Genomic DNA, 11584 nt, shown 5'->3' with positions numbered 1-11584 from the left:
CAGTCCTCACCATTAAATTAACCTTAAAGACCTCATTAACCGTAACTGCCCCTAAATTAACCCCCATCTCCCCTAACTTTCAGCAGCCCGAATATGATTGTTATAGATAAGGTGATGCACAGTTGAGTTGTTGAGCAGTGTGGACACATATTACATGACTACAATACATCGGTTTGTAACGCATATGACATGATATTACATTGCATTGCATTATACAACCGAATCACTTTACTGATCCGAACCTCTCATCACTACCACAAACCACTCATGGGGTGCAGCACCCTGAACGAAACACGCCCAGCTCTCCCCGCTCATTGCGCAGCGTGCCCTCTCCCAGTAGTCCCCGTTCTGCGGTCCTTCTTTATCACAAGCTTTGCTCTGAGCCCCGCTTTTACGCCCTGTCCCCCTCCATCGTCTGAGTGAGCTTCCGCCCGGGAACCTGCCTAACGCCGAGATGCTGACGCTTACAGCTCGTTACTTCCTGGTGTTTAGAGCAATACGTGCGCTACGCAATGACGACATGAGTAAGCCACTTCCTGTGGTAGGCGTGGTCTTATGTCAGGAAGAAACCTGGAAGTTATTGAGGCTCAGGTACCGGCCCCGGTGTGACACCGAGCGGCTTTGTGCACTGAGCCCCTGAGAGGTTTCGGTAACACTCGCCTGTCGGTACCTGGGGCATTAAGGGACTGTTATAGGGTTATACACCACGGAGGGGGGGGTGTTTACGGAATTGAATATTGTGTGGAATCAGTGAAGTAACTCCCCAGAAATATCCCCACATTATACACCGTCTCACTAATTAAACTATACATTCTACAGGGCTGCTGGCTGATTTAACTATACATGATGCAGGGGCCGGCTTACTCATTTAACTATACACTGTACAGGGCCGTCTCAGCCCCCATTGTTTTGCTCATTGAAGTCATTAGATGTAATGCAGTCAGTAACACCTTTCGTATAACTTTTTCAGATGCTTTCCCCACATTGATCTGGTGCAGAGATATTCCTGCTGGGGCCGGCCCCGGAGAGGTGTGTATTAACCATAATTATTACTAACCATTGTTCAGACCCAAGCTCCCGTGAGCCGGGCCCTTTCCTCCTTTTGTAGCAGTTATAGTGAGTGATTTTAAATGTATCCTACTGCCTCTGATTGTAAAACTCTACAGAATTTGCTGGCGCTATATAAAGAAATGTAATAATATTATCATAATATCCTGTTTCTAGCTTCACGTCTGCGATGTGTCTGATGATCCCGCTCTGACCCCTCGGTGCCACGGAATATGCTTTTTATTTCCAGCCGTAAGCAGTCTTAATTGTAAATGTTTTTTTTTTTTGTTTTTTTTTTTATGCGTGGGTCTGTTTGGGAGCGTTTCATGGCCGATTCCCCCCCGAGCCGGAGGCCGGTAGACCCCCCCCCCGGGCCAGAGGCCCGATCCCCATCTATCAGTAACGCTCTGTAATTACTACAGCGCACACGGAGAGCCTGTTCTGATGCTCCTGATCCCTGCTGTGTTTTTAGGTTACTCTTGGTCCGGACGCTCATTATGAATCGAGTGATTGCTCCGGGAAGCTCGAGCTCACACAGAAGACGCCTGACTCTGGGGATTATCGTTCTGCTTCTGGTCGATGTCATCTGGGTGGCATCCTCCGAGCTGACGTCGGTGAGTAAAGTGAGCGGGAATGTGTCCTGCGGCGAGCGGCCGGCTGCTTCTCACCATTCCGTTTGTGTTTTTGCTTTTAACGTTCTAGAGCCAGCAGCTGAACCGGAACCGTTCAGAAAAGGTTTAGACGCCTTGGGAAGCTTTCCCTGTAACTGTCAGAAACGTCTGAAGCGTCTCCATAATCACGAGAACTGAATGAATTTTTATTAAATGTTATTTCCCTGCATAGCTCATTATCAACAAAATTGTCAAAAGTCTTTTAATTGTCATATTTGGTTCATATAGAATTGTAGATTAAAGATGCGGAGTGTCGGGCCTGGTGTCTCCCTCTGAAGGCTTCGGCACTGATGAGTTTTTATCTGCCAGTTACAGGGAAAACATCCCAAGGTGTATAAAATGTTTTCCGAATGGGAAATGCCTCTCCTGTCTGCCACACATGATTATTCCTCCCCACAAAGCTATTTTGTGCTTGTCATTCTAAGTTGGTCACAGGCTTTGTAGTGAATGGGATACGGAGAAAAGAGATCTCTTATCAGTTACCTGTCCTACACTTAACACGAGTTACGTTGTCCAGGTACACAGTTATAAAGTTGTACAGGCACACTGTTATAAAGTTGTACTGGTACACTGTTATAAAGTTGTACAGGTACACGGTTATAAAGTTGTACGGGTACACAGTTATAAAGTTGTAGAGGTACACAGTTATAAAGTTGTTCAGGTACACAGTTATAAAGTTGTACAGGTACACTGTTATAAAGTTGTAGAGGTACACGGTTATAAAGTTGTACAGGTACACGGTTATAAAGTTGTACAGGTACACGGTTATATAGTTGTAGAGGTACACAGTTATAAAGTTGTACGGGTACACAGTTATAAAGTTGTACGGGTACACAGTTATAAAGTTGTACGGGTACACGGTTATATAGTTGTAGAGGTACACAGTTATAAAGTTGTAGAGGTACACGGTTATAAAGTTGTACGGGTACACAGTTATAAAGTTGTACGGGTACACAGTTATAAAGTTGTACGGGTACACAGTTATAAAGTTGTAGAGGTACACGGTTATAAAGTTGTACAGGTACACAGTTATAAAGTTGTACAGGTACACGGTTATAAAGTTGTACGGGTACACGGTTATATAGTTGTAGAGGTACACAGTTATAAAGTTGTAGAGGTACACAGTTATAAAGTTGTACAGGTACACAGTCATAAAGTTGTACAGGTACACAGTCATAAAGTTGTAGAGGTACACAGTTATAAAGTTGTACGGGTACACAGTTATAAAGTTGTACGGGTACACAGTTATAAAGTTGTACAGGTACACGGTTATAAAGTTGTACAGGTACACGGTTATAAAGTTGTACGGGTACACAGTTATAAAGTTGTACGGGTACACAGTTATAAAGTTGTACAGGTACACAGTTATAAAGTTGTACAGGTACACAGTTATAAAGTTGTACAGGTACACAGTTATAAAGTTGTACAGGTACACAGTCATAAAGTTGTACAGGTACACAGTTATAAAGTTGTACAGGTACACAGTCATAAAGTTGTACAGGTACACAGTTATAAAGTTGTAGAGGTACACAGTTATAAAGTTGTACGGGTACACAGTTATAAAGTTGTAGAGGTACACAGTTATAAAGTTGTACGGGTACACAGTTATAAAGTTGTACGGGTACACAGTTATAAAGTTGTACGGGTACACAGTTATAAAGTTGTACAGGTACACAGTTATAAAGTTGTACAGGTACACAGTTATAAAGTTGTAGAGGTACGCAGTTATAAAGTTGTAGAGGTACACAGTTATAAAGTTGTAGAGGTACACAGTTATAAAGTTGTACGGGTACACAGTTATAAAGTTGTACAGGTACACAGTTATAAAGTTGTACGGGTACACAGTTATAAAGTTGTACGGGTACACAGTTATAAAGTTGTACAGGTACACAGTCATAAAGTTGTACAGGTACACAGTTATAAAGTTGTACGGGTACACAGTTATAAAGTTGTACAGGTACACAGTTATAAAGTTGTACGGGTACACAGTTATAAAGTTGTACAGGTACACAGTTATAAAGTTGTACAGGTACACAGTCATAAAGTTGTACAGGTACACAGTCATAAAGTTGTAGAGGTACACAGTTATAAAGTTGTAGAGGTACACAGTTATAAAGTTGTACGGGTACACAGTTATAAAGTTGTACAGGTACACAGTTATAAAGTTGTAGAGGTACACAGTTATAAAGTTGTACGGGTACACAGTTATAAAGTTGTACGGGTACACAGTTATAAAGTTGTACGGGTACACAGTTATAAAGTTGTACGGGTACACAGTTATAAAGTTGTACGGGTACACAGTTATAAAGTTGTACAGGTACACAGTTATAAAGTTGTAGAGGTACACAGTTATAAAGTTGTAGAGGTACACAGTTATAAAGTTGTACAGGGAAACACAGTTATAAAGTTGTACAGGTACACAGTTATAAAGTTGTACAGGCACACAGTTATAAAGTTGTACGGGTACACAGTTATAAAGTTGTACAGGTACACAGTTATAAAGTTGTACAGGTACTAGTACAGAATACTCAGACCTCAGCTTTCTTGCGGTAAAATAGCAAATAAATAGATATAGAGACCGGGATTCAATTCGCTTAAAAGCCGGTTTACAGATCACGATGGGTTTGTGTTTCTGAAGCCGATGGCCGGTAAGTTCTCGCTCTATCATTCGCCGTCGCCCTGCGCTTTCGGTTCTCCGCTGGGTCCTTATCCTTGGTTTATTGTCTCTTTCAGTATATATTTCAGGAATACAACAAACCCTTCTTTAGCACCTTCGCAAAAACGTCAATGTTTGTCCTGTATCTGCTGGGCTTCATCGTGTGGCGTCCATGGAGGCAGCAGTGTACCAAACGCCTGCGCGGGAGACGTCCTGCTTTTGTGAGTTTGATTCCATGTTTAGCTGGCTGGTTAGTGACGGTTCTACTTGGTTAGCTGATCCTTGTTTCTCAAATGACTTAGTTTACAGATGCTGAAGCTTATTTCACGGCGTGCACTACAGACCATTCACTCGCCAACGCGCTGGTAAGAGCTCTGTCCGCTCGGGGCCCTGTGTCCTATTCATACAGTGCCCTGGGCCACCGACCCCCTAACGGCAGCGTCTGCTCTTCCTTTGTGATTTAAAACGTATATCTCCCTCTGTGACTCTCTTGCTGTTCGTATCGTATGCTGTCTGGGGGTCTCATGTTGTCCTCTGGTTTCTGTTCATGCAGAGCGAACCCCTCTACGTTCCTGTTAAGTTCCATGATTTGCACACTGAGAAAGTTGTGAATCTGAACAATGAAACAGACAAAAGTAAGGAACTGTAGAAGTTTAAGTAACGGTTATTACCAGTTATCATTATGGATAGTTCAGTTCTTCACATAATTACAGTTCTATCCCATGCTTGTCGAAGGAACGTTTCAGCTGGTTTGTTTTAAATAAGAATATTCTCTGCATCGTATGACTAGACAAATAGAAAAAAGTATCGTATGACTAATAAAAAGGTTTGGGTCTTCATGTACCTTTAAGAGACGTTTCCCTTTCATGGGATGGAGGAGCTGATGCCACTTCTGCTGTTTATTAAAACGTTTTGTTTTTTTCCCAGCATCCAAAAAGCCGCGGGTTAGATTTAGTAATCTAATGGAGGTCCGGCAGCTTCCTTCCAGTCAGGCTGTGGAAGCCAAGTTATCGCGCATGCCTCATGGTCCTGTTCGGGATACCGAGTCTATGCTGAGATCAGTCAGTAAGCTGTCGGTCTGCCAGGTGGCGAAGATCAGCTTCTTTTTCTGCTTTGTGGTGAGTGTCATTTATTTCTTAAGCATGTGGGTATAGGGGGTCCTCTCTGCCCCACACTGGCTGCGCCCCGTTAATAGCATCCTTTACCCACAGTTGGAATTCTTCTATTGATTTCTTTTGTTTTCTTTTTGTTTTCTTTTTTCAGTGGTTCTTGGCAAATTACTCTTACCAAGAGGCGCTTTCTGACACACAGGTTGCGATAGTTAACATCATTTCCTCCACATCCGGTAACTATTTACAGCGACACAACTCATGGATGGTCCTGCTCTTCATCACCCAAAAATGTGGGGAAAAGGGAATACAATTTGATTTTCAATTAAATATATTCCCTTTGAAGCGGACATGGATCATAGGGGTGCTTTGATCAGGTTATACGTTGCCATCCGTTTGGGGGGTTATGTTTGGTGGGTGCATGTTTGTAATATATGCTGGTATTAGAGCAAAGGGCTGAGCTTGGTCAGGGTAGGCACTAATACCAGAGTGGGGGATGGATTGGTGAAGAATGTGCCTGTATCGGGGCAGGGGGCCAGTTTTGTTGTTTTGAAGTGCCTCTAAAAATTAAATTACAGCAAGTTTCCATATTTATTTTTTTTTCTACACAATCGGGGCGTTTGTGGCATTTTCTCTGTTTACTCCTCTTTATGTATGGTGGTTCTTCCACTGTTTTCCAACTTTTTCAGGTTTATTTACCTTGATCTTGTCCTCTGTGTTCCCGAGTAACAGCGGCGACCGATTCACTCTGTCCAAGTTACTGGCCGTTGTTCTGAGGTGGGAGCTGGAATTTAAAATGCTTTTATTTATTACCGCTCAGCTGTTTGTTTGAAATATTCTATACATCGCAGCATTTTAAATAGGTCTTCCAGGCTTTTTATGCTTATGATGATGACAATGATGATGATGACGCTATTCTGTATGTTTGGCTCATTAAAGTCTGTGTCATAAAATTATATTTCACCCGCTACATATTTTAACCAATTCCCCTTGTTCGCAGCATTGGCGGCGTGGTCCTGGTTAGTTTGTCGGGATCCGAGAAATCTGCTGGAAAAGATACTATTGGTAATCCTTCAGCAGCCGTGCGTTTCCTGTTGGGGTCTGGGCCATGGAGAGGTGGGCTCAGGGGTAGGGTCAGGCTTGAGGTCTGGGTACAGAAATACCTACTGTGGGCATTCAGTTACAGTAAATTTCTACCACCATGTTGAATGTTTGGCGGTCAGTGTAGGACAAGTGGGTTATATCCTCGGTATCAATGGAGTCAGGACAAGAGAGAGATACCATTTCTCCTCCTGGCTGGGGTTTTAACCCCTGACCGCTCACAAGACTCTCACTGGGACAGGTTGGGTCCTATGGACTCAGAAAGTAGAGTTTTATTCTCTATTTCTCCTTTAGTCAAAGTTAGTCTTCTAGAAAGCAAAACCCTGATGTGTCGCTCTTCAGCAAGCTGCCCTGGACCCCTTTCCCATCCTTGGCATCCTACCTGATCAAGCGGGTAAAGGTTTGGTTGCTGCTTCTGTCGGACGCGCCTTCTGCTCCCTGCATTCAAAGGACTTTCGATAGATAATCAGAGGATAGGGTGTTCCAGACGTGGGTCTGACGGCAAACACATTAGGCCACTGGAAGCCGTGTCAGGGGCGTTGTTCAAGTGTCCATTCTCAAGTTACCTGGTCTTAGTTCCCATGCTTCTTCAGACGTGGCCTTCGTGTGCCCCAGGGATTTTTTCAGCATTAACTCTGTTTCTCGTAGACAGCACTGGAAGAGCTCATTTTTGCCCTTATTTTTCCGTTCTTCTGGGCTTTGCTGTGTTTTCATGATGGGGGGAAAGAGCTCAGATAGACAAGGTTGTAACCCACTTGTCCAGACTCCAGGCCTATGAGAAAAGGTTTTATAAGTGAGAAATAATGATGGTGGTCCCCCCAGCTCCAGTACTTAAGCCTGGGTTTGTCTCTCTCAGGTTGCCTCTGGTCACTGGTCGGCGCGATGCTTTACGCTGTCTACATAGTCATGATAAAGCGTAAAGTTGACCGGGAGGATAAGCTGGATATACCCATGTTTTTTGGTGAGTAGTGTGTGGATTTTAAGCTGGTGGTTGCCGAATTTGATGGCGCTATATAAAACAATTAATAATAATAATAATAATAATGTTAATCCTGGAGTTTGTGAGAAGAAATGTCTTAATACGCGGCACGTAACTGTAACCAGCCCTGGGTTCATCCCGCGGGGTCCATCCTATCCCGACTTCCAAAATCTCCCTGTGATGGAAGCGAGAGGAATGAAGGTGAAGCCATTACATCGCGTGTTTAAGCGTGGACCTCTGAACGTGTCCTGCATGAGAGGCGTGTTTCGGAGCCAGTACCCTGGGTGGGTTTGGGTTTTCGTAGAGGGTTCTGTTTGGAATACTAACGTGGCGCTGAATTTAACCAGAGTATCCCTTTTTCCGGAAATAGTCCGTCGCAGTTCTATATATTTATCACTCTGTCTATAGATGATGTACATGAAATGAGTGCACTTGGGACGCAGTGATTTGGCTTCTAACACGTCTCCGTCTCCCAGGATTCGTGGGACTCTTTAACCTCTTGCTTCTGTGGCCGGGCTTTTTCCTTCTGCACTACACGGGCTTTGAGGCCTTCGAGTTCCCCAGTAAGCTGGTATGGATGTACCTGGTGATAAACGGGCTCGTGGGGACCGTTCTCTCAGAGTTCCTCTGGTTATGGTGAGTAGCTGAGACCTGACGTGACCGCGGCGTTATTCTCTACAGAGTGCTGAAAGCTTAGCACAATTCATGAGGGCCACCAGTAGCTGCTGCTGCCCTGTCTGTTCACTCCTCTGAGGTCTGTGGCAAAACTGGCATTTTCTAATTACTTTTGTGTCCTGAAGTTCTCCCGTTCCCCTCCAGCACCCTGATCAAAACTGCCTGAACCAACCAGAAACTCAGCAATAGGGAAGAGGTAACTTAATGGGGAGGAATAATGTCTCACCGATACTTTAAGGTATTCTGGCTATTGCTGTCCCTTGAGATCAGTGACACGCCTCTGGGCCACATACCAGTATCTTGGACAGAATAGCTCTTGTTGCCACTGCTTACGGAGGGAATGCCCCGCGGATCTCAGCCGCGCCCCCATTGCTTTCTAAAGCACACAAAAGGGTAGATAACGTATTGTGTGAGAAGTCGCGCAGTACTGGTTGTGAGCACCGAGTGGCGCCAGACCACCACAAATTTCCAGCTATATGAAGCAAACTGTTTGGTACAGGGCACATTTTAGGCACTCAGTTTAAACAACTCCGTGCATTGACTGTGGCTTAAGTATTTTCCTTAATGATTTCTCTTCATGTCTTCCAGTGCTCCTGGACTCTCTCAAATTCACCCATTTGGTTGTTTTGCTAGATTTAGGCTGTCCGTGTAATCTTTTCTTTCCAGGGGATGCTTCCTGACCTCCTCTCTCATCGGGACGCTGGCCCTGAGCCTAACAATCCCTCTGTCCATCATTGCGGACATGTGCATGCAGAAGGTAAATCATGATGAGAGCAGCGCTGTGTCCTAAGCGCTTTTCTGCTTAAATTAGTACGTTTTCTTTTCTTGTTTTTCCCAAAACGTACATTCTGTAAACACATCTTTAATTGCGGTGTAGCCCATATTGTTGCAATTTATTGCCGACTATTTGCTGTTTTTAACAGCTTCCTTATGTAAATTGGCTGGGATTTTATGGCCGTTCAGTCGAGCTTTCTGCATCCCAGGAAAGGCGCGGAATAAAAACACTGACATAAGCAAATCACACAGGGAAGGGATTTTATCTGTGATCATCCGCTGAGATTCGTGTCCCCTGGGGATGAATTGGTTGTGTTTGCTGATACAGATGCGACATGACGAGAGCTTTTATCTGGGTCCGCCGCTTAGCTCTAGGTAGGGGAGGCATCTCTGCCACGAGTGAAGGTCGGGACCGAAGCCTCGACACAGAAAATAGTTATGTTTTTAATGAATCATTTCTTGACGTCATCCCTAGGTATTGCTGTATTTCTTTATTTTTATTTTTTTTGTCTCTGCTAGGTCCGCTTCTCTTGGGTGTTTTTTGCTGGGGCTGTCCCTGTCTTTGTATCATTCTTTGTTGTAACTCTCCTGTGCCATTACAATAACTGGGATCCCGTCATGGTGGGGATACGAAGGGTTTTTGCCTTCATTTGCCGAAAGCATCGGATTTCAAGGTAAATTCCAGGGGAAATGTATTTTCTTCTCTGGTGCGCGCTGCCCAAGCCCATCAATGCCACTCTTTCTCTACTGCTTTTAGGAGCGAAGACGCGGAGCAGAGTGAGAGTTTGATACCCTTGAGCAGCGTCTCCGAGGAGGGAGGATCGAGCCAATAGTGCAGGTACAGAAACCCTTACTGTGAGCGAAATGCCCTGTGCCGGAGCGGATATCACGCTGTACGCTCCATTACTTTTATGTGGATATATATATATATATATATATATATATATATATATATATAATGTCATATGACTGTTAGTATAGCGTAAAGCAATTTAAATATCATTTATGGACGTTAAACATACTGGTACGGACGGAGAAGAGGGCCCTGCTCCAGTCTGTACTGACCTTTGTGTTTTGTTTCTATGTAATGGCTGATTTCACGTAGATTTCTGTATTCTTGCCTCCGTATCTGGATGCAGATGTTTCCTGGCGAAGTGACAATCATCTACCTGCGAACCCTGGTGCTGTCTCACCTGTCTCATGCTGCATTTCCATGTGGGTCTGTCTAGCACCCACCTGCCTTATCGAGCCCCGGCACCCAAACTCTACGCACGAGGAAATGCCGCTATCAGCTCCTTTAACTTATTTTCCGTTTTCTGTAAATGTTGCCGAGTGAAAAGGTGCAAATAATTGTTTTTTTAAAAAAATGGACTCTTTATCAAACTTTGTATAAAAAAATCCCCAGGAGTCTGTGGGAGAAGCAGTCAGAATGTACATGCGCTGCTGGCAGCTCCGTCTCATACCGTGCACCGCTAGTGCTCCACCATTGATGATATTGTTGGATGGACGGCTGCCGTACAGAGTAATTATGAAGTTCTCACTTCTGGATACTTGAAGGTCTTTCTTTCTTTTGTTGTTTTTGGTAAATTTGAGACGGACCCGGGAAATTTCTTGGTAGCGTGACGATTCTGACCTTGGTTCTGACCTTCGGGTTGTTGGCTGTGTTCAGTGTTGTCTGTTTTACTTTTGGTCTGCCCCTTGAAGCTGACACTTTTCAGAATCCTCACGCACCTGAAATATTACTCTGGATTTTCCCTGACCGGTGTGGTGGCTGCCAGTCGGTACCGACGTGTCTCCTGTTCATCTTCTCGAGGGTGTTCTGTGTCCCCCCCGAATCTTTGTGATGGTGACGGATGCCCGCTCCATGTATATTTAGGGACTTTGGTGTGTTGGAGTGTGCCTGTTTCCGTGCCGGTTACTCTGAGCTTATCGCCGCTGCGCATGATGTGTCTCTGGGGCTCCGTGAGATCATTTATTAGTGCTTTCTCGTGGATGCGGCTCCTATTGACACTTCGTGTGAAACTTGGCTGGCGATGCCTGAGTGTCCTCCCCTGAATCAGACTTCCGCACCGAGTCGCACTCAGTAATGCCGGGATGAGTCCGGGTTAATCTGCGCATTGATCTCTTCCCTTTCCTTACATTTTACGCAATATAACCTGAACATGTTGATTTACTTTGAAATCCGCGACACAGTCGTGGAAAAATCTTACTTTTGTCTAGGCAGCAATCAGTGCGGGGGATCTGCCTTGGTAAGAGGTGATATGATTCCGAAATCATTCCAGGTGATATAGAGGCGCCCTGACGTGTCTTAACATCAGACCGGGAGGAATGTCCTCGTCCTTAAGACGCCCGGGAAATCGGGTCATCGCGGCTTCTTCTACAGTCTTCCTATTAATGTGATCTTAAGACACGCTGATCAGTGCCGCCGAGCCGCCTTTTAATCTCAGGTTGATTTCGTTATGTTTGTAGGTTTTTTTAAATAAATTGATTATTCTGTCTCTGGAAAGCGCTGGGAATTCTTACTTCTTAATCGTTTTTATTGTTTTATCTCTTTCATGTTTGGGATTGAATG

The 11584-nt window shown here is 44.3% G+C and overlaps 1 protein-coding gene across 2 annotated transcripts; it reads left to right on the top strand.

Annotated features, from left to right (window-relative positions):
• Nucleotides 1–1214: 1214 nt before the first annotated feature.
• SLC35F5 (solute carrier family 35 member F5) lies at nucleotides 1215–10914 on the top strand. Of its 2 annotated transcripts, none has more exons than XM_053471936.1 (15): nucleotides 1215–1299; nucleotides 1520–1661; nucleotides 4452–4595; nucleotides 4677–4739; nucleotides 4928–5009; nucleotides 5302–5492; nucleotides 5638–5719; nucleotides 6173–6260; nucleotides 6484–6548; nucleotides 7441–7545; nucleotides 8040–8199; nucleotides 8905–8995; nucleotides 9532–9686; nucleotides 9770–9850; nucleotides 10152–10914. In XM_053471936.1, exons 2-14 carry the CDS (start codon nucleotides 1545–1547, stop codon nucleotides 9843–9845), a joined length of 1419 nt encoding a protein of 472 aa, XP_053327911.1. In that variant the 5' UTR covers nucleotides 1215–1299; nucleotides 1520–1544; the 3' UTR covers nucleotides 9846–9850; nucleotides 10152–10914. The 2 variants fall into 2 exon arrangements, with proteins under 2 accessions (XP_053327911.1, XP_053327912.1); XM_053471937.1 differs by having other exon boundaries at nucleotides 10118–10914.
• The last annotated feature ends 670 nt before the right edge of the window (nucleotides 10915–11584 follow it).

This window comes from Spea bombifrons, chromosome 7 (genome assembly GCF_027358695.1).
Source record: "Spea bombifrons isolate aSpeBom1 chromosome 7, aSpeBom1.2.pri, whole genome shotgun sequence".
NCBI lineage: Eukaryota > Metazoa > Chordata > Amphibia > Anura > Pelobatidae > Spea > Spea bombifrons.
Note: the sequence above shows the minus strand (reverse complement) of the source record. Positions and strands in the feature narration are given on the sequence as shown.